The sequence below is a fragment of the Pelmatolapia mariae genome, linkage group LG10_11 (assembly GCF_036321145.2).
Source record: "Pelmatolapia mariae isolate MD_Pm_ZW linkage group LG10_11, Pm_UMD_F_2, whole genome shotgun sequence".
Lineage (NCBI taxonomy): Eukaryota > Metazoa > Chordata > Actinopteri > Cichliformes > Cichlidae > Pelmatolapia > Pelmatolapia mariae.
The window spans coordinates 5,489,163-5,512,782 of record NC_086236.1 but is presented as its reverse complement, the minus strand read 5'-3'; the positions used below and the strand labels follow the sequence as shown (position 1 = coordinate 5,512,782).

At 39.2% G+C, this 23,620-nt stretch overlaps 1 protein-coding gene across 2 annotated transcripts; it reads left to right on the top strand.

Annotated features, from left to right (window-relative positions):
- The first annotated feature begins 90 nt into the window (after positions 1-90).
- Positions 91-21,732, top strand: slc25a14 (solute carrier family 25 member 14). 2 transcript variants are annotated; one of them, XM_063487259.1, is made up of 9 exons: positions 91-213; positions 809-913; positions 2,239-2,377; positions 5,554-5,648; positions 13,618-13,703; positions 13,944-14,039; positions 14,300-14,424; positions 14,510-14,723; positions 16,796-21,732. In XM_063487259.1, the coding sequence occupies exons 2-9, from the start codon at positions 850-852 to the stop codon at positions 16,835-16,837; spliced, it is 861 nt and encodes a 286-aa protein (XP_063343329.1). In that variant the 5' UTR covers positions 91-213; positions 809-849; the 3' UTR covers positions 16,838-21,732. The 2 variants fall into 2 exon arrangements, with proteins under 2 accessions (XP_063343329.1, XP_063343328.1); XM_063487258.1 differs by lacking the exon at positions 91-213 and having other exon boundaries at positions 682-913.
- The last annotated feature ends 1,888 nt before the right edge of the window (positions 21,733-23,620 follow it).

The window sequence follows — 23,620 nt, the reverse complement described above, 5'->3', positions numbered from 1 at the left end:
TACTTTAGTTAGACAAAAGGCGTTTTATTTTGAAAGTGTTAACGGAAATCCTGTTTTTACTAATTCTGCCACAGTTGGCGCTAGCGTAAATGGGAAGCTAACGAAAGGTGAGAAGTTTTCCGCCGGCATTTTATTAAAGTCAATGCATAGTTATTCGCTGACACATGGGAAACCAAGCTGCATAGAAGGTCGCGGACTTTATCTACAGCACAGGTACGTTCAGTTTGACAGTAACTGGTTGCCAGTTGGTAAATTTGCTAACAGACCGGCTAGTAATTTTTTAGAAGTAGCCGTTAGCCTAGCAACAGCCATCTGTTTCGAGGCGGAACGCTGGAAGCAGGTGGGCGATCATCTCTGTAAAAAAAAAAAGAAAAAAGACCATTTTATAAAATGATTAAAACTGTATTATATCATCATATGATTTAGATTTAATTAATAAAATAGCTTCTTTGTCATTCTATGATCAGTAGTAATAATAATAAATAACTTAATTTATTTCTCTTGGCACTGTTGCTATCGGTAACGCATTCCGTGCCCGCCTCTTACACCCCAGCCAATCAAGACGCCGAAAATGTTATAGACTTTATTATGAGCCAATAGTAGGGTCACAACAAATATGACGGCTCTCCTCGCCGTGTTCGATACTGCGGGGCGTCTCTTTCCGGCGCAGTATGCTGGGATGCTGATGCTGAGGCACTTCGTATATCTGTAGCATCCTCTTTTACCTCAATGTTTGTCGACATGTTGTATTGTCTGAGGTGGCAGCACTGCGTTGACCTCTGTCTGGGTGGTCTTCTTCTATTTTTAGCGGGGCTGCAGCAGGTGGAAGCAGCAGCCGCCGCCACGGAGATGGCCAGCTTGAACTGGAAGCCGTTTATCTACGGAGGGATGGCCTCGATTGTCGCAGAATTCGGTACGTGGTGCGCCGCAATATCCACACATTGACCATCAGGTGTATTTATTTTATTTATTTTTTTTATTGGGAGTTGGGGGGTATATGCTTTAATGTAACACGAGTAGAGCGCGTTGTATGCAAATGGTTAACCGCCAGTATTGTAGGAAAGCTGTAGGAAAATGCATCACTACAGATAACACTGGCTCCAAAAAGGGAAATGGTGCATGTAGCAGAGAAAATGTCAAAGCCATTTGGTGATAATTGTGTTCCCCATTCTGCAATTGCAGGTGTGTGGCATTCACAAAGTTCAGTCCAGGTTGTTGAGTGCTGACAAAAGTCTGGTTATTAGCCTCAGTTTGTGTCTCTCACACAATCATCACATTCAAAATCATATTTAGATTGTTTGCTCCATGCAAAAGCACATTTAAATCACTCTTCATCAGCTACTCTTTGCTATTTAATCCTATTGTCTACTAGTTATATATTTTCTTCCGGTACAGTTGGTGTGGAGCACCTCCAATTTCATTGTACATGTACAATGACAATAAAGGGCTATTCTATTCTTCTTTTTTTTTCTCCAGAGAATATGAGGCAAAATTAAAACATTTCATCTATTGCTCTATTTAGAGTCTTAAAGAATGAAGAAAAATACATTTCCAGTATTTAAATAGATGTTGCTTAGAATTAGGTTGTAAAACTAATAACACAAAGACCTTCTAAGAGCAAGTAGCCAGTAGCAAGAGCCATGGAGGCATTCAAATTTAAATTTTAACAACACTTTGGCTTTCAGCCCATCATATTCTTTCGCTTAAGCGTCTCCATACAAGTTCAGATTTACTCTCTGCTCGGTTCTGGCAGGGTTAGTCCATTTTACATGGACCTGTTTGTTTATTTTTTTGCAACTGAATGCAAAGTCTACAACTAAAAAAGACATGCTTCTCTTTTTAATATAAATAATAAGTAAATGTGTAATTCTGTTGAATAATCTGTGGTTTGAGTGCTGATTAAAGTAACTGTTAATAATAGTTTTGTCATAATCAATTTGTATTTTTGAGGCGTTCATTTCAGACTAATCTTTTTTTCTTTTTTTAATATGCCCAAAATAAACTTTTTCTGGAAGTTATGCTTCTACCACTATCTTTCTTCTTGTAGAACTCCTCTATTGACTTCAGTAGAGGATTTCTCTTTTAAAATGTTTGATGTTTACTGTATATGATATGAACATGATATACATTTTTTCTGTATTCTGAGTCTTTTTAAAATAATAAAATAAATAAAATAAAAATAATAAACCACATAAAATGTGTTTTTAATCCCTATTTATCATTATTTTTCATTCTCAGGCACATTTCCCATTGACCTTACTAAGACCAGACTACAGGTCCAAGGTCAGTCTCAGTACACAGAGGTGCGCTACAGAGGCATGTTCCATGCCCTGTTCAGGATCGGGAAGGAGGAGGGCATTCGGGCGCTCTACTCTGGGTATGGAATATTATTTTTTAGGCCACTCATTTGATCTGCATGTCATAGTTTCACTGTAGAAGGGTTTTTCGTGATGCATCTCTCTAGTTTACATGAATGCTATTACTTGATCAAGATTAAAAATTCCTGTCTTTGCTTAATACGCCAAGGGTTTTTGTTTTCTGACTCAACCGAGCCTTTCTAGGCTGACTGTGCACATAAGCAGTGTTGGCAAAGAGCCTGTGTTGCTTTACCTAATGGATGTCTTAGCATTTCCTGTATTTTTTGGGCCATTTGATGTACAGAAAAGTCTTAATAAATTTAACTCTGTAGTAGGGCTGCACAATTAATCGTTAGAAAATCGCGATCTCAATTCATACCTATGTGCGATGTCATTTCCAAATGACCACGATTTAAAAAAAAAAAGAAAAAAAAAGAAAAAAAAGATGATGATTGTACCGCATTTTGATCCGGGACATAATCTGCATGAAAACAAGCGCTCACTCTTCCTGCGCAACAAATGACAAGGGCAGAGCCTTATACCACGTGATACAGAAGCCAGCTGGTTGCTAAAATTGGCAGGGAAAAAACAACGGAGAGCACGTGAGAGATGACGAAGCTGTAAAGGCCAAGAAAGTGACAGGAGAAAATCCGTCCCGGTCAACCACCCAAACATCAATAACGGGAACCTTATAGAGCGCTTCCCCATACCCGTCGAACTCCCGCAGGCACAAAAAAAATTACGGAGGCTATCACTTATCACCTGGCTACCGGAATTACAAGCAGTGCAACATTTTGCGGCAACGACAAAATGTGAGACATTTATTGTTTTTATGTTCATTTATTGTTTTTATGTTCAGTCTCAACTGTTACGAAGTCGATGTGCAGTTAATAAGTGCAATAAATATTTATATTGGAAAGAAAATCGTGAGGGAATCGTGATCTCAATTCTAAGCAAAAAAATCGTGATTCTCATTTTATGCAAAATCGTGCAGCCCTATACTCCTGTAGCAACAATGTTTAAAAAATCTGGTTTATATCCCTTTGGTTGAATGCCAAAACCTCATTGGTTGGCTCCATCATTTCTTATATGTAGGAAAGTCCATTTGCATTTAATATTTTCTCTAATGTTATAAATAATTCTGCTATCTCCCTGTCTACATTGCTTGTGCTGCAGAGAAGCGACTGCCCCCCTAGCCAGTGTTTTTCATTTGAGCTTTACTAAGAGCTAATACACTTTGAAATAAGACTCCGCTGTAAGTTTAAGTGGGGGGTATTTGAATAAAGATTTCCTTAGAATTTCAGTCCTACCAGCTCTTATTTCCAGGGAGTATGCATACAGTCCCAGGTAAATTATTGTTCCTAGAAGACAGGGAGATCTCATTTTCTTTTCTCTCATTGTGCAGTCAAATAAGTCGTCTTACTTGCTACTCACTTGTGATATCGTATATGGGTGACGCAGGCTGCTGCTGGCTGCTCTGTTAAAGCAGTTTAGTATTCTATTTTAGCTTCATGATATTTTGTGTAAGGGGGGTAGAAGGGAGTCGGGTCACGTATGGTTAGAGAGTGGTCAGCAGCTTGGGTTGGTCGGGATATGAACTTCAGTAAATATGAATGCACTCCACTGGTTAAAAATAAACTCACCACTGTCAGTGTTTCTCACATTGAAGTTTCAAAGTTTTATTGTCATATGCACAAAATATCTACATATAACAAAATATTTCCCAACATGTTTCCCTGTACAACTGAATTTTTCCTTTGCTGTCCACAACAGATGCAAAAAATGCCCATATAAAATAGAGAAATAGAATAAGTGATCATTTAAAGGAATAATAAATTTATAAAGACAGCATATGAGAAATACAGTAAAAATATATGATGGTGGAAGGTCAGTAATATCATGGATTGCCAGAGTAGCTAGCTGGCGAGCTGTTAGGGAAACCACAAGGCGGGAAGAATTAATAATATACTTGGGTTGGCTGCCCAAGTAAAGCCTAAAGTCCTCTGAGTTCTCTAAATTATGCCTCCTTGTCTCTTCTGTCCTCTATCCTCCTGCCAGTGACCAGGAAATCGGTCTTTTTCCACCATACTGAAAACTGTTTGAATTCTTAAAATTCGTGTGGAGAGCATAGAGAACAGGCATACAGGGGAAGCTGCTAATTGTTATACAATCGTTCTTTACTTTAAAGATGTCTCGTGCATTTTCAGTCAGCTAATCTTTTGTATCTGCGTGGTGTTTCAGTTATTAAGACGAGAAACTAATCAGACTTTTTGCTCTTGTGTGTATGATTTCACATTTGGTCATGTTGCACCCTTCTCAATTTAACTAAGTCCTAAATGGTACCATGTCATGAGCGCTGTTGCATCTGAGATCGTAGCATACATCAGTAGGTGGGCAGTAACAAACCAATTTATGATGATGCTGCACCACATGCCCTCTTTAACTGAGGCGCAGAGGCAAATATGTTCTCATTCTGTTAAATTCATGTTGCCTCCACTCCTCTGCTCACATTTCTCGTGGGTGGAATAAGACACAAGTTGAGGATGTTGCAGTCGGAGAAAAGCAAAAAGTGGTGGAAAGTGTGGGAATCATTCACTTCTCATTTATCAGCCACGCTCATCTTCAGCCCTTTGGTACTCACCTTCTGAAGGAGAAAAGCTGGATGGCTGTTCACCATGTGGTTTTTCTTAACTGTTTGCAATCATCAGAACAAATAGAGTTTATAATGTGCCACAGCAACAACTTCATGACAAGTAAAGGCTGATTATTTGAACATGGTAAGACACTGTGAATATTCTTTTACATTTACTGATGTGGGGAGGGAAAGAACTGAACATTAGTCTGGAGCCTTGATGTGCTCTACGATATGCAGTAATAAAGACTGAACACAGAGCTGCTACACTTTGCGGGCGGCTGTTGTGAATTCAGCTGACAGCCCCGTGGGAAAAGTAATGCAATCCATTCTGAAAAAGATTAAAAACAAGCTTCTCTTTGTTTTTAGAGCATTCAGGTGTTTTCAGAGCACTTTCTAAAATCCACTTTCTGTGTAACAGACAATAGCTTGAATTTCACAATCCTTAATAAGGCCGAAATGGTATTGACTTGCATTCATAGCCACACAAGTAACTTCTTGAAATATACTCGCTTTAGGAACTGACTTGAATCAAACATTTTTTTTTTAATCTTCTCCTCACAGAATTTCCCCGGCTCTTTTGAGACAGGCTTCTTACGGGACAATCAAGATAGGAACCTACAATTCTCTGAAGAGGCTATTTGTCAGTCGGCCAGAAGGTTGGTATCACTATTTCTAACTCAAATATCTTTTTTTTGTGTCTTTTTACTAAGTTCTCCTTAAAAGGCTAATTTTAGACTGTCTTTAATTCACAGGATTTCATTAGTTAGTTACACAGCACGCAGCTGAAAACTTGATAGTATTCTCACATTTACTCTAATCAGCTAAACCAGACAACTGGCCAACCATGTAGGTGTTTTAATACGGCATAAAATTTAGAATAACAATTATTCTGTCCTCACAGGAAACTGATGCAATGTCCTTTAACATGCATTTGATTTGTAAGATTTTAGTTTGGGCTCAGCCAAAACCAGAGATTACAATAAGCAAATGCTTTTTAAGCTATCTTGGATCTTCCATAATAAAAACAGAACGGACAGAGAGTCATTTTCTTACATTTGCATTTTAGCTGGTTAACTGATGCTGCTATTCAGAGTCATATCTTTGACCCCTTTAACATATGAAATGGAAAAACTATGTAAAGCATTTTAGTTAATGTGTTAATATAAAGACACTGGGCTGTGCAATAAATAGAACTTTGACTTTTTGGGAGGGGAATAAAAAAGAAAACCCAAGCAGTTATGTGGCACTTTGGTCATCTCTTTACACCAGGGGTGGGCAACTCCAGGCCTTGAGGGCCGGTGTCCTGCAGGTTTTAGATGTGTCCTTGATCCAACACAGCTGATTCAAATGGCTAAATTAACTCCTCACCATGTCTTGTAGGCCGTTTCTCAATTCTCAAGTACGCGAGTACGTACTCGCGTTCTCGGCGAGTACGTACTGGCCGAGAACGCACGGGAGTACGCACTCGCCGAGAACGCGAGCACGGACTCGCGATTTGTACAATTGGAACACCAGCGTACGTGATGATGTCACAGGTCCGGAGTTTCTACTGCCGTCCCCTCTTAATTTAACTGTGAGTAACATGTTATGAAGCTTAACTTTAATCACAGCCAAACCGGTTTACTCAGGAACAAATAAAACACTGAAATAAACCAAACATTAACATGTAGAAGTGATCTAAGTGACTTATATATCATTTTTAACCTCAGTAGTGAAACCTCTATTAATAAAAATAGTGTACATGTACATACGTGTACATACCTTAATAAAAACAAGCAGGTGAGATGTTGGAACGCTTCTATTTTTATTTTAGTGGACACTCAATACTATAGACAGCTGCTGGGGTTTCTTTAACCTGAGTAGTGAGAAGACCGCGAGCGGGGGGGGGGGTTTGAAAACGATGTGCCGGGAGTCCGCTGTTGAGTTTTGGATGAAATGCATTCTGGGATATTTAGCTGTACCAAGTCCACACAAGTCACCACCGATGCATGCTCGATAAAACGGGCGGAGCGAGAACACATCCGGGACTTTTTCGCGTTCTCGGCTTGATGCGTACTTCGCATTGGAACAGTACTTGGTCTCCGACTGATGACGTATCACGAGTACACGAGAACGCAAGTACGCATATTGAGAAACGGGGGTAGTTCTCCAGAGGCCTGGTAAGAACTAATCATGTGATTCAGGTGTGTTGACCCAGGGTGATATCTAAAACCTGCAGGACCCCAGCCCTCGAGGACTGGAGTTGCCCACCCCTGCTTTACACAGTTGCATTTGTATTGTGACGTCTGTTGTGATTTTTTTTTTTTTTCTAAATTTCTCCAAATATCTAAACACCCTCCAAACTGTACTAATGAGAAAGTCTAAAACTACCACTGAAACTAGGGGTGGGCGATATAAACGATATACGATAGAAACGATATAGATTTGGCCAACGATAGAGATTTTGACTATATCGCTCTATCGCGATAGCGCATGTTGATGATGTCATCAAGCTGCGCCTGTTTTGGTAGAAAGTATCACAGCGGCTACAACCATTATCATCAGTAAATTATGTTCTCCTGACTGAAGTTTGGCCCGTGTATAGCATCCTGCTATGCGATTGCATTTGTCCCTAACCACCAGAATCCCTCACGTTAACTTTTATCGAGTGGAAAAAAAGTTGCCGTTCATCCTCCAGCTTCACTGTGCTAATGTTATGCTAACATAGCTGTGTCGCTAGCAATCACGTAGCACAACATTATATACCAGGTAGTCCAACTTCGGTAACCCTGCAAATGCCACTGCTGTTTAGTTTTCTGTCTTCATTTATGTTGGAAGTGGTAGCAGAGCTGTACGTTTGAATTAGTTTCAAAAATCTCTCAGTCAGAACATGGTATGAAATGTTTAGGTATAAACTAGCGAGCTAACTTCCTGTTAACTTCTAACTCCGTTAAATTTAATAAATTCTGTTTTCATGTTTGCATGGATGTTAAACTTAATTGTTAAAGATGAAAGAATTTAGACTGTTTTTAACTCTCAGTGTTCGTTTGACTTTGGGACCTGAAGGTGACGGAGTTTTGGACCCAGATTACTCCTCACTACGGCAGCCGTAATGCTCTGACAATCCATCAAGCAGTCCATCAGCAGGCTTACCAAAGTTGTACTAAAACATTTTTTAACAGATTTCTACACGCCAAAATCGGTTCAAGGTCAGTGAGCACAACCAGAATTCATACATAAGGCACACTCTCGATTTTTGAGAAAATTAAAGGATTTTAAGTGTGCCTTATAGTGTGGAAATACGTTATACAGAAGAAAAGAATATATTGTGATATATATCGTTATCGCACATGCTTCAAATTATATCGCGATATGAATTTGAGGCCATATCGCCCAGCCCTAACTGAAACAATAGAAAACTAAAACTAAACATTTTCAAATGATTAAAAACTGAACACAGACAAGTAAACTAACTGAAAATAAAGTGAAATAAAAACAAAAAGTCTAAATCTGGGACTGTTGTGGAGGCTAAAAAGCTGAACTGGGTTCTGTTTATGGTGCAGCCCTCCACAACAGTCACACCTTCTTATGTTACCCACCCCTGCTGTAAAGGGTTTTCTTTTTTGTTGTTGTTGTTTTTTTTGTTTTGTTTTTTAAAGGGCCATCTTCCATTCAGCATACCCAGTAATGATGACTAAATGGATATTTCGGCTGCTCCTTTTCTACAAGGATTCACCATAACAAGTAGCTCATGATTTGATCTGGCAGAGTTTTAAACCCGATGCCCTTTCTGACACCCCTCCAAAGGGGATTTGTGTTTCCAACTGGAATCGAACCAGCAACCTTTCAGTTGCCAAGTGAACGTATTAATCATCGTTGGAATACTTGAAGTAATATTGCATTGCATCTTGAGGATCAGTAAGCTTACAAAATGAACTCCAAATTGTTTAAACATACTATGGTATTGGCTTATATAGTACAGGAGAGGAAAGGGATCTGTCACAAAGGCAAAGGCCAAGGCCAAGAGGTTGAAAAAGAGATGCTCCAGAAAAAACTGTTTTTAAACAGACTCCTTTTGCTTATTTTCTGCTCACGCAGGTTCTGTGCTGGATGTAATCAGCACAGTTAAAATGTAGGCAGCTCTGCATATGCACAGCAACAGGGAACCAAGTAAGGCAAAGATAATGTGTTACAACTACACTCATTAAGATGTTTGATCATTTTTTCCCCAGCAACGACATCATTATTATTGACTATACTACTTCTTCTTCTTCTTCTATTAAATAGTTTATGCTAGTATATACTGTCTGAAAATATCTAATTTAGTGGTGCCTGCACGGATGTAACAGAGGTTTGTGGCATTAGCACTAGAAGCATGGTGGAATTAGACAGGAGAAACGGGAAAAGATTAATATTGCTGTTTATTTATTTATTTTTTAAATGGTAAAAACTCTGCTACGCAAAGCGAGCGCTTTACAAGCCTGCCATGATCTTTAAGGCGAACTTTGAAGCTCAGTTTAAACAGTCCAGAGTGAATATCAATAAATGTCCTTCTCTAATGGCTCCCTGAGACACAACAGCCATTTCTTCTTTCTTGCCAAGTGTTGAGTTGATCATTAAGATATACTGACATTGAACAGGAATGGAGCATAACCAAAGCTGCAGTGCACTGATTTACCTCAATTTGACTTCTAGCCAGTATTTTTTTTTTTTAATTACTATGCAAGTCATATTTCTAGGACAGCAAACCAAACAGCAGAATATCAGAGTCATTTAACATTGTAGTGTGGAATAATTAACACAAAATTCGGCTTCTAAAATGCTCTTGGCCTTCGATAAATCTGGGACTGGTGCAGTTTCATAACTATAAAAGTCTCCATGGCAGGTGAACCAAAAATTGATTGTGCATGACTGTGCTTCTCTTGCTTTTCATTTTTTCATGCTCATTCTTTTTCTTTCTGTTTGCAATCAATGCTAGTTTTGTGCATCAAACGTGAAAAACCCCTTGCAAATCTTTTCTTCCTTGTTTGGATTGCAAAATATTGGGTGTTGTGTTGTCACTTGTTTGAGATTCAGTGGATGAAAAGAGGTTAATGATGTTTGTATGTTTGTTGGAAATGGTTGAAAGTAAAGCAGTTATATGATAATTTGCCCCTGGAAATGAATAAAATACATTCACCTTAGCTGAGTGGATGTCCTTTATTTGTTAAAAATCAAAATCAGCCTTGATAAAGTAAACAATGTAAGGGAAAATGCAAACACACTAAGGTCCCAACATTTTACCCAGGTTAAGTTGAACATTTCTTTTTTCCAACATATTTCCTCTGAATAGAGCAACAATACAACACCTGTGTTGACCCATCTGGAAGTGAGTGTGTTAACATCCCGGCAGTAATTTGCAAGCTAAACAACAGGCAAAGTGCGTCCAGGACAGAAAGATGAGTGGGGATGGAAAAGGCAGGAAACTATGAAAGAGGCTGTTTTGATACTGACACTCTGATATGCTTTTATCCATTTGTCACACATATATTTGATATTAAGTGTGCACAGCACAAAATTGCATCATTTTTTTTTTTTTGCCAGAAAAGGAAAGTGATGTTGTTTGAGACTGAAATTGGCTTCCTTTTTATATACTGTGGTGTGCAAAAGTTTGGGCACCCCTGATAATTTTCATGTTTTTCCTTCATAAATCATTGGTTGTTTGGATCAGCAATTTAATTTAAATATATCTTATAGCAGACAAACACAATGATATTTGAGAAGTGAAATGAAGTTTATAGGATTTACAGAAAGTGTGCAATAGTTACTTAAACTAAATTAGGCAGGTGCATAAATTTGGGCACCCTTGTTGTTTTATTGATTTGAATACCTTTAGCACTAATTATTGAAACATAAAATTTGTTTGGTAAGCTCATTGACCCTTGACCTACATACACAGGTAAATCCAGTCACGAGAAAGGGTATTTAGGGTGGCCACTTGCAAGTTTTTCTCCTCTTTGCATCTTCTCTTGAGAGTGGCTACATGGGAGTCTCAAAACAACTCTCAAAGAGATTGTTCAACATCATGGTTTAGGGGAAGTATACAAAAAACTATCTCTGAGATTTCAGCTGTCAGTTTCCACTGTGAGGAACATAGTGAGGAAATGGAAGACCACATGGACAAATGTAATTAAGGCTGGAAGTGACAGGTCAAGGAAAATCTTAGGTAAGCAGAGGCAAAGGATGGTGAGAACGGTCATAGTCAACCCACACACCAGCTCCAAAGACCTACAACATCATCTTCTTGCAGATGGTGTCACTGTGCATCGTTCAACTATTCAGCGCACTTTGCACAAGGAGATGCTGTATGGGAGACTAATGCAGGAGGACCAAGTAGAATGTTCTGGAATGGCCATCTCAGTCCCCAGACCTGAATATTACTGAAAATCTATGGTGTGACTTAAAGTGGGCTGTCCATGCTCTGAAACCATCAAACCTGACTGAACTGGAGATGTTTTGTAAAGACAAAAGGTCCAAAATACCTTCAACCAGAATCCAGACTCTCATTGGAAGCTATAAGAAGTGTTTGGAGGTGTTATTTCTGTAAAAGGAGGATCTACTAAATATTGATGTAATTTTTCTGTTGGGGTGCCCAAATTTATGCACCTGCCTAATTTAGTTTAAGTAATTGTCATCCAAAGCCATAAGTGGGAGGAGGAGGAGGGGGAGGGGGGAAGGCACCATCCCAGCCACCTTGGCAATAGTTGTTGTGGTTTGATGCTAAATAATTTTTAAAGTCAGTATAAAATATAATAAAATTGACTTTGTACTTGCACTGACCTTATTTGAGACCACAAATCACAGGGAAATGTGTACATTTCTGTCCTTAATAAGCAACACAGCGATTACGTTGTTGTACTGCTAATGTCAGATTTCTATTCCTTGATCCAGTGTAGACACCACATTGGGTTACTACAAATGAGATCAACCATCTGAGTGTTTTTAAGCCAGTATGCACAATGTAGATTATAGAAAATATGAGAAAATTAGATAAGCCAAATTGGCAACAATGGTTACGCCTTTGATTTTCTCCCTCTCTCTTCTCTTAAAACTGACTGTGAAGTACTGTGTGTTTGTTAAGAGCTCTGAATAGGAATCTGTAATTTCAACTTGGTGCCTTTTAGCATATTTTTAACCTTTCCACCTTCCAGAAATAGCTATCCTAATATTGTAGCTTTTACTCAAAACAAAGAGGACTTCATTTCAGACAGCCTGTCTCTTAACTAGAGCCTAACAGCTAATGTTTCTTTTTGAGGCTAATAATGATTTCCGTGGAGTTCAAATAATTCCAGTGTATCATTTGCTACTGTTGATACACAATATTCTGTCGTATGCATTTAAAGAGAAAAATAGTCAGCGGTTGGGTAGGTTATCACCTACTAGCAAAATATTTTACAAGGTAGTTAGCAACTTGCCATTAAGGTGTCACTTGACTATGCATTGTCTGCTTAGCCGTGTTGCCTACTCCATTCTGCTTGCATGTTGTTGTTTTCAGGCCATTTCCCTTTTTTATTTAAATTTATTTTTGGCAACTTTGGGTTTAGTTTTTTTTAGCGCATGCTTAGACTTTAATGGCTAGTACTGTTGGACTGCAAGCAAACTCTCATATCTGTCTAGAAACAGCTGTAAACACTGATAATACCATTTATACATTTTCATGAGGATTATTTTCAGCATTATAAGAAATGTAAAAAAAGTGTGAACAACAACATCAACATTTACACTAATGCTGAAATGAGAGAGACTGATATATCAGTTGAGCTCTACTCTTGATTTGTCATTTTTTAAGGATGTAAGATATTTAAAAGGGTTGATTCTTTGATATGTCGATTTTTCTCATTGTGATCAGACGTTGATGTGAGATGTTGAAAGTACAAGTGCAAAAACAATTGAACTTTTCTTCCTCAACAGATGTTTCAAAACAGGCCCTAAAATAATGCCAATATGTTTTTTTTAATGTCACAAAAAGTCAACACTTTAAGTTAGTTTGCATTAAAAAAATTGTATTTATATTTTAAACTGTATACACTATACAGTAACTGGATCCTTGCAAAATTAACACTTTGTTCTGTAATCTACAGACATTAAGAAGAAATAATAATAATTGAACTGAGTTGTCTCGGTTGCTGTTCTAAATAATTACACTGATGTTTAGACCCAGAGAAGATGCAAATAGTGTACCAAAACTGATACACAAAGCAAGAATTAAGTGTTCATAAAATTTACGTTATTGTGATGTATGCGACACACACACCCGCACACACACTCCGTTTTTGCTCACGAAAACGTTTTTATTTATGATAACAATGCGCCGTGACAGCTCGTCCCGGTTCAGCACGCCTCCCGCTCGACTCTGCCGTCACTATATAAACACACAGAAGGAAAAACACTCATCACACAATCGCCACCACCTGTGGCTCACCTGCCTCCCGGTACCGCCCCCCTGAGCTCACCGCTCCACCCCTCCCCTGCAGCTACGCCAGGGACCACATCTCCGCCACAGACATCAATTCATAGTTAATTATAGGATGATCTTAATAACGTATTTGTTAGTTTGCCGGTTGGTTTTGGCTCTGTCTTGACTCAATTTGTGTCATTTTGTGACAGATGAGACGATGGTCATCAACGTCTTCTGCGGTGTCGTGTCTGGAGTCCTGTCGTCCTCTTTGGCCAACCCTACAGATGTTCTCAAGGTGACTACTCATGTTGGCAGTAAGCCCTAGGATATTGGAATGTGTGTGCTGTCAATATTAAAGCACTGCTTTATTATTTATTAAACGGCAGTTGTGACATTGATATGCTGAGAAATACTCACTCATGTGCTCAGAAACAGAATACTAGTAACTTTATAGTTGATTGATCCTTTTTCTTTTTTTAAACCTAATCCATGAGCCAAAAGTTTAGCAACTGTTTTGTGTTTCCGTTTGTTTTAGATCAGAATGCAGGCACAGGGCAGCCTGCTCCAAGGCAGCATGATGTCCAACTTCATCAACATCTACCAGACAGAGGGCACCAGAGGGCTATGGAGAGTGAGTGCTGCATTTCGCTGTATAGCTAGGTCAAGGTGTTTTTGGCCATAATAGTTACAGTAAGGTCTGGTCTAGCTCTTCAGGTGATTTCTTTACAAGTTAATCTGGTCCAATCTATCCACAGTTTAGTACAAAGCCTAAAAGCAACTTTTCTATGCCCTCAAGGAAAATAGGCACCCATCTTGCTTCATTCTGTTCACTGAGTTGTACTGTAAGTGTGTTACGGTCTGATTCATTTTCTCCATCCTTCACTTCTTCAGGGTGTCATCCCCACAGCACAGCGAGCAGCTATTGTTGTCGGAGTGGAACTTCCTGTCTATGACATAACAAAGAAGCACCTCCTTCGCTCCGGCCTCATGGGAGACACTATTTTAGCACATTTCATGTAAGTTTAAACTACTCTTAAAGTCTGTCTTTAGCTGTGCAGTAGCAACAGCTGTAGTTAATGTGCATTCTGTGTTTTTCTGCAGTTCAAGTTTTGCATGTGGCTTGGCGGGGGCACTGGCCTCCAATCCTGTAGATGTGGTCAGAACTCGAATGATGAACCAGCGAGTTTTGTCTGGAAACCCCATTTACAAAGGAACATTGGATGGACTGATGCAGACGTGGAGGAATGAAGGCTTCTTTGCTCTCTACAAGGGATTTTGGCCTAACTGGCTACGACTGGGACCTTGGAACATCATTGTATCCTTTAAAGAAAACAAAACTTGAACTTGGATCATTTCTAGCTCTTAGAAAAAGAATTAATTCCATAAAAGACCTGGAATAGGATCAGAAATAGTAAATCTAGATATATATTATGGAAAAATTTGGCCATCGCTATTAGACTCGGGCTATATCATGGTGTTATGATATACCAGGGTAGTTATAAATCCCAGTGGACATGACTTCCAGTTTTTAGGCCTGCCACTTCTTATTTTGTCCATCCATCCATCCATTTTCTTCCGCTTATCCGGGGCCGGGTCGCGAGGGCAGCAGCCCAAGCAGAGAAGCCCAGACCTCCCTCTCCCCAGCCACCTCCTCCAGCTTATCTGGGGGAACACCCAGGCGTTCCCAGGCCAGCCGAGAGATGTAATCTCTCCAGCGTGTCCTGGGTCTGCCCCGGGGCCTCTTCCCGGTGGGACATGCCTGGAAAACCTCGCCCAGGAGGCATCCTTGTCAGATACCCGAACCACCTCAACTGGCTCCTTTCGATGTGGAGGAACAGCGGCTCTACTCTGAGCCCCTCCTGAATGGCCGAACTTATCACCCTATCATCTACGGGAGAGGCCAGCCACCCTTCGGAGGAAGCCCATTTCCGCTGCTTGTATTCCCGATCTCGTTCTTTCGGTCACTACCCACAGCTCGTGACCATAGGTGAGGGGAGGGGCGTAGATCGACCAGTAAATTGAGAGCTTCGCTTTTACACTCAGCTCTCTCTTCACCACAACAGACCGGTACAGTGTCCGCATCATTGCAGCCGCTGCACCAATCCATCTGTCGATCTCCCGCTCCCTTCTCCCGTCACTCCTGAACAAGACCCCTCCAGGTCAGGAACGAGACCCTGACCCGGAGTGGGCACTCCATCCTTTTCCGGCTGAGGACCATGGCCTCAGATTTGGAGGTGCTGATTCTCATTCCCACCACTTCACACTTGGCTGCAAACCGTTCCAAGGTGAGCTGGATGCCATCACTTGATGAAGCCAACAGGACCACATCATCTGCGAAAGCAGAGATGAGATCCTGAGACCACCGAAGTGAAAGCCTTCCGCCACTTGGCTACACCTAGAAATTCTGTCCATAAAAATTATAAACAGAATCGGTGACAAAGGGCACCCCTGGCGGAGCCCATCATCCACCAGGAACGAGTCCGACTTATTGCCGGCTATGCGGACCAAGCTCTTGCAACGGTCGTATAAGAACTGAATGGCCCGTAGCAATGGGCCAGACACCCCATACTGCCAAAGCACCCTCCACAGGACCCCCCGAGGGACACGGTCGAATGCCTTCTCCAAGTCCACAAAACACATGTAGACTGGTTGGGCACACTCCCATGCGCCCTCGAGTATCCTCGAGAGGATAAAGAGCTGGTCCAGTGTTCCACGACCAGGACGAAAACCGCATTGTTCCTCCTGTATTCGAGGTTCGAATGTATAGAAAGCTTATTTTGTCCCTTAACTTAATTAATTTCACTGCCTCCATGTCACATAAATACCTATGAGTTCTCCTCTCCTCGACCTTTGCATTCCATTACTCCATTAAGCAGAAGGATGATGTCCATCTCAGCCACTGTGTTCAAAACCAGTGCCCACTCCTATGTATTTTTATTGGATTCATTTTATGCATTTATGAGAATGCATCAATTTCTTACAGAACATAATTACACACTAATCAGTTTATATTTATGAGTGAAGTATGCTTCTTTTTGTTCGTTTGTTTGTTTTATATTGCTAAATAACTTTTTTTTTTTTTTAACGGCTGGCCACTGGCTGTACTTTTAAAGAAAGTCTGGCTCCTTGAAAGAAAAATATAAAGAAATTAAAGAAGGCTTGAGACTTTTGCACAGTACAAATTAAATTGACTTGTATGGCAATCAAGTAATGGACTTGGTGAGTTTGTTCAGCCTACCCCATGAACCATCGTAGTGCTGACAATCATGCTCTCTGTCAGTGTTTTCATTGGTGCAATTTGAATACCAACTTTTTTTGCAAGGTAAATGCATTGAAGTATTTGTATCTGCCAATCCACTGTCTGTGTTTCCTTAACATACTTCTCAGTTCTTCATCACCTTTGAGCAGCTGAAGAAGCTCCCATTTTAACAAGAGCCAGTAGTGCGACTGTGTGGGTCGGTTGGACTGTGTCAGAGATAAGTGGGGCATGAGCATGGCAGCACCAGGAGATTTGGCAAATCTATATTCACACTCCCTTTGAACAAAAACCAGTTTCATTTCAAGTTTTGTTTTTGTTTTTTTTTTTGTTTTTTTAAGTTTTATTTATTGTTACTGATTCTGTTTTAAAGACTGCTGTGGTTAATGATTTCACTCACCATTTCACACTCCTCAGGCAGCTAAATGCGTAGTTCTAGCAAAAGAGGGAAAGCTTAGAGGACAATGTGTTTTGTTTTGTTTTTCTCAGCTGATGAGAAACAGATTAGTGTGGATTGCATGACTGGATTTTTAAACTTGGGTTTTCCGAGGACAGAGTGCACATTTCTAATTATTTGCTCAGGATTCTTAGACACAGCTGATGCACGTACGGAGGAAAAAGGGTGTTAGATTTTAAAAAGAATGTGTAGAAAGCTTTGTTTTAGGGGAAAGATGGCGCATGAAATTTGCTCAGAAAATCTCATTTTAACTGCTGAACAGTGAGGAATGGTGTGAATGAGTGGTACACGTGACAAAGTGACTGTTACTGGTAGTCACAGTAATAAGAGAGATGAAGGTACAACAGAGTTGACACTGTTACAGAGAGATGATGGCTCTTCCAGTGAGCTGTCTCTGTGGAGTTTGGTGGAAAATAACCCAACACATTGACTTTTTTTTGTTCATCTAAAGGTTTTTGTTATTCCTTTGTTCTGTTCTGTTGTTTTACAGTCAGAAATCTGAACCATCTGAGCCTGTGAAGAGTAAATAGCACATCAGCTCTTATTAAGAAGTACTTGATTCAAAGCAGCAGCCAATCCTTAACAAAAAGGTTTGTTTTGTTTATTTTTTCAGTTCTGTTCACGTCCATCTGAATCAGTATTAGGATGTAGTCGGTGGTGAGCAGAGCTTGCTGCCACACCAACAAGAGAACAATCAGTACATAGTGTAAATGTATGTACAGACACATTCACACTCAGAGGTGGATGTATTTTACCTGAGGCATGTTCCTGTACATACAAGGCCTTATTGCGCTATCTTTCCTCTTTTAACCTCAGTTCCTGTGCCAAATTGCGTCCCGTCCCGAACTTGCACTTGGTCTTTGTAATAAGTCACTGTAGTTGATGTAGATTACTCAGTGACGTGTGCACATTTGTAAATCACATTCTCTGAACTCCACCCATGTAAAACAGACCAGACACATTTACATTTATTTTTAACTGCTTGTTTAAATTTTATTTAAAATAAACATTTTTTTTCCTCATTTTGTGTCTGGGTGCTGGTCAAATTCAGTTTTTTTTTTTTTTGTTTGTTTTTTTTTGCTTAGTTTATCAAAAACCTTTAACAGCACTGTTGTAGGCAGCCGTGCTATTTAAGTTATATTTGACTAATATTTCATAAACCAGCACCACGTTGGTCATACTCATCCACATAGCTCTGCCATCGTTCTCTCAAATGCTAAAAAAAACCTGATTGGATTTTGTGAATCTGTTTCTTCTTCTAATTGCATCACCCCGTCTCCTCTGGTTTTGATTAAAAGACGCACATGGTGTCCACTGGTACTGAATCATTGCAGCTGCAGAAATGTTTGGGTTTTGTTTGGTTTTTTTTAGGCTGCATTTGCACTGCGTACAGTAGTCCTCCTTCCCTCCCTTTAATTACATGTGCTTAATAATCTGGCCCTGAGAGTGCTTTACTTTGTCTCAGCATCTCAACTCTTCTCTATCATGCTTGCTTGTCTCTTTCAAACACCTTTGGGCAGCACTCTTCCATAGGAGCATTAGGATCATAATTTTATGCATCTTGTAGTTTAATTGGAACAATTTGTTAACTGCGTAACACAATTTTCATAAAGGCAGCTGTTTAAGTGCCCTGCTTAAGCCTGGGCCTCTGTGTACTCTAATGATGCTAATCAAACAAACGGGGCACATGGTACCCACTGAGTTCTCCTTAATTGAGCCTGACTTTAGAATCCTAAGTAAACAGACAGTCTTCCAGTGTAAATGCTGTCGTCCTGTGCACATTTTTTAAAGTGACTAATGGTGAATAAAGTTTTCCGAGGAGGAGTTGGTAGGTTTTACCTGTCCTCAAACTGCTGTAGCGTTTAATTTCTTTTCCAGTTTGTGCTCCAGAGTTTGTAGTGAGCCGTTTCACTTTGCGTCTTTGTACGTCTAAGTGTGACGTGCTGCTTTCAGAGGTCACTTTAAAATAGGTTTTCCTGGAATCCTGGGAGCGTTGTGCTGTTACAGCCTTACACTGTAGATCAGTCAGCTGTTAGAGATGATATTCTGTAATTATATTCTTCCAGTCCTGTTCTGACGGCTCATCACTGCACTGAGTGTACTGATTTTTGCACTTCAGTTTTATTTATTGTCTGCACACTGGTAATCTGAGTACAGGGTTTAATCCATGGAGTGGGTTAAAGACTGAGGTGGAGATGCAGCTACACAAGGATGTTTTTCATAACAGGGGTACATCTGAAAACAAAGATGTGTCTTCAGTTTTGGGTTCAGTCCACGCCGAAGTAACAATACTGCAGTTATAAGTGTGTTTAATAATTTCTTTTATTAAAAAATATCAGCAGGGAATTCTAGGCAGAAGGAAAAAGGGCAGACCTGCCTGATTTCAAACTTGGGTTTTTTTTTTGTTTGTTTGTTTTGTTTTTTTAATTAAATTGTGTTACACCCCAGCCCAGGGAAGACCCTGGGCTGGGCTCGAGGTAGAAGCTCGAGGCATCTACCTCGAGCTTGAAGGGACGTGTAAAGTCCGGGGCGGCAAGTACAGGAGCACTGCAGAGGAGAGCCTTGGCAGCTTCAAAGGCAAACTGACATGTCTCTGATGTCTCTGACACGAATGGTGACTTAGGACTGGCAAGACTGGTTAACGGGGTTACGCCTGATCATTTTTTGCAGTATACCGTCATGCCGGTATACTTTGTTTCCTCCTCAATAACTTCCATTAATATACTGAAGTACTATAAACATATGCTACAGTATATGTTTATAATGCTTTTCTTGGATGCAAACCTTTGATGTGCAAACAGCATTTTCAGATGTACCGATGTAAATGTGGATAATATTGAACATTTAGTTAATATACAATTGTCTTCGATTCATTCAACATGATAAATGTAAACTAATATTTTTTTAAAATGATGAAATTACTGGAAAACCAAATTGTCATTTGGACTGAAGAACTTTAAGTTTAATTCTCTGGACAAACTTTTTCAAGCTGTTAACTTGGGTAAAGGATGGTACACAAAAATATTATAATTATTTATTAAATCTGAGTATAACGGCTACTTTTTGCACATTTTTGTGAATGTAAATGTGATTGTGATACTCAGACAGGTAAATGATGAGGCTTTCTGTCGTGTACTTATTTATGAACAGCGCTGAATTGAACAACAGTTGAAGGTCGGCTCATTTAAATTTACAGAACATGTTTTCATCTCACTCCTTCTAATGTTCTCTAAAACCAGGAGTGCTGACTGACATTCGCTCTCATATTTCATGTTTCCACGAATGTATGTCACAGTGGGGTAATTCACTTTCTGCTCAACCTGTTTTTCTGCTTTCCAGTTTCCCCTGTGATATGTCTACAGTTCAGATGATGAATGCTCATAATAAACATCAGCAACATAGAAATAATCCCTGTAATCCGAAACCCCAGGCTTCAGATTGCTCTAAACAGCAAGTTTCACGTCTTTTTGTTTGTTTGTTTTTTAAATTTTGTCTTTTTTTTGGGGGGGGGGGGGTCTCCTCAAATTTAAATTAATGATGTCAATCAGGGTGGATACCCCAAATATGGTCATCTTAGGTACAGGGCTCTGGCTGTGACCACAGAGGCCCCACCCACATGCTGTGTGTGTGTGAGGGACAGCCAATTTGGAATTTGGAAGGTTTGATTCAGACACAGGATGAATTGAGGGGCTGAGCAAATGTCCAGTCTAAGATAAATGGGATCATTTTAAATTGTGAACTGTGTAAATCCACTCTAGTACAGTCCAACGGTAAAACCACGGAGCTGGAAATTCACTGTAATGTTCTGTGAACTGTTCAGCTTTTAAATGTCCAAAGGTTTCTCTTCTTTTCTGATTGTCAAATATTTAGAATCATGATTGTACAGGGTCATTTTATGTTTGATGATAACATTTCTATTATTTTTTTTTTTTTTGGCTGATCTTATGTGACAATCTGTTGATTTGTCTATTTATTCGACTCTCTTCAGTTAACCTGAAGTCAAGACATGTTTATTTTATTTGTTTGGGTGATTTTATTTAAACTGTTCAGGTGCTATGTGTCAACCACATTATTTCACATTTTCGGGCCTAGTAATTTTTCCCACCAGTGTGTGCCATGTTATTATTTATTTTTACTCTTATTAACAAAACTACAACACTGTTACACTGACTTAAGGGCCAATAATTTAGTGTTCAATTTTGGGCAGTTGGCATCAATGATCTTTGTGATGCAGGGGAAATGGGTTTTTCTGGACACGTAGTGTATTGGTTTTATTGTTTCGTTATACTTCATGAAAACATGTAATTGAAGGTTGGATTTCATCTATTAAAGGCAATGTTTCTTGTCCTGATGGGTCCAGACACACTTAAATTTCATCATTTTATGTTTAAAGTAACTTAATTATGAAACTTTGTAACTGCCAAATTTTCATCTTCTTTTAAAGTCTGAAAGCAGAAGAAAATCTTTATTTTGTAAGTGTCCTCTTCACTCCCACTGATCATTTGCACTTTTATTTGTGATTAGCTTGTATCATTGCTGTATAAAGACATCTTTCTTTTTTCCTTTTTTTTGACAATATAAACTCACTGTTCACTTATCATTAAAATATAAGCTGTGATTATTAATTTCCTGTATTTTTGTATGTTTGTTGTTTAGTTGATAAAATCAATTTCATGGATTTTTAAAAAAATATTTATGATGAATAAAAATGTATGAAAAGTAAAAGTAGCTGATATAAGTAAATAACAGTAACTTTTTATTAGTATTGGTAAATATCATTTGTTCTCTTGGGGGAGAAAAGTTACAAGTTATGTGCTGTAACATTAGTACCACATCTAAGAGTTAAAAATTATATACAGAGAGATTTTTTTTAGATAGATATATAAAGTTTTAGGCAGGTGAGGAAAAATGCTGTAAACAAAGAATGCTTTCAAAAATGGAAGAGTTAATCATTTATTTTCATTAATCAACAAAATGCAGTGAAGGAACAAAAGAGAAATCTACATCAAATCTATATTTGGTGTGACCACCCTTTGCATTCTTCTAGGTACACTTGCACACAGTTTTTGAAGGAACTTGTTTGGTAGATTGTTACAAACATCTTGGAGAACTAAACACAGATCTTCTGTGTATGCTGGCTTCCTCACATCCTTCTCTCTTCATGTAATCCCAGACACACTCGATGAGATCAGGGCTCTGTGGGGGCCATACCAACACTTCCAGTACTTCTTGTTTTTCTTTATGCTGAAGATAGTTCTTAATGGCTTTGGCTGTTTGGAGTCGTCATCCTCCTGCAGAATACATTTGGGGCCAATAAACAATTATTTATATTTCTGAAAGCATTCTTTGTTTACAGCATTTTTTCACACCTGCCTAGAACTTTTGCACATATGAGAAGAGATATTTATATAGAGAGCAAGAGAGCGGTATCAAAGCATCAGCAACATGGAAAAGACTAAAACCCCAACAGTGATGCACACAACTGTGAAGCTTACTTGGGTCCCCAGTGATACAACATCAAGGTTCAAGGACTGGGTGAGGGATGGGGTAAGTGAAACACAGAAAAAAAAACTAACAAGGAGACAATCCCTTTTTTATTAGTGAGGTTAAAAAGAAAAGCAAAAATGTGTGTTTGAAGTAGATTGCATGACTATTTGTCATGTTGAAACCTGAAAAAACACAGATTCCCTTATTAATAGGATAGTTGACTGATTAATCAGTTTATCAAGAGAATGATTTCCAGGCCTACTTAGAGGAAGGTTTCACTTGCGTCTACCAAAAAAGGATCTGTGTTTATTTCACTCTTTTTGCTAAATCAGAGGCAACAACCTCAGACTTGTCTGATAAACTGTTTGGAAAACTTACATTAGTATCTCAAAGCAGTGTCCCCCCCTCTGGCTTTCTGTGCACTGTAATGGTTTTTGCCAGGCCTGTGGCACAATTGCTTCGCTCATGTATGAAAAGACATGACTTGACAGACGTGTTAATTTATCACATTATTCCTTTCATCTTCATTATATCACCGTATATAGTCAGGTGACAAAATAGGCTGTTCGTGAACGCCAAACAAATGAATAACAAAAATATATGTATTGTTCTTTTTCCTTGCAAGCTACATATTCATTGTATAAAACTAAATAATCAACTACAAGCATGATTAGAGTCACATATCAGCTAGTGTCTGGTTAAGGCCAGCTATTTTTTCTAAATAGCAAAATAGGCTCGATGTAATCACTGACTAACAACTCCAGAAGTAAATATCTTGCTAGGATTATGATGGGCTGCTAGTCCATCATGCATATTTCTAGAATCACTCTAGAAACATGTATGTCTCTGGACTGTGGGAGGAACCACGGAGAGCACGTGCAGGTATAGAACATCCAAGCTCCACAGAGAAAGGCCCCAGAACCGTCTTGCACAATAGTACCACCATAAATAAGTGAAAGTGATTTTAAATGAAACTGAGTCAACGAAATAAATATAAGTTGTAAAAACAACT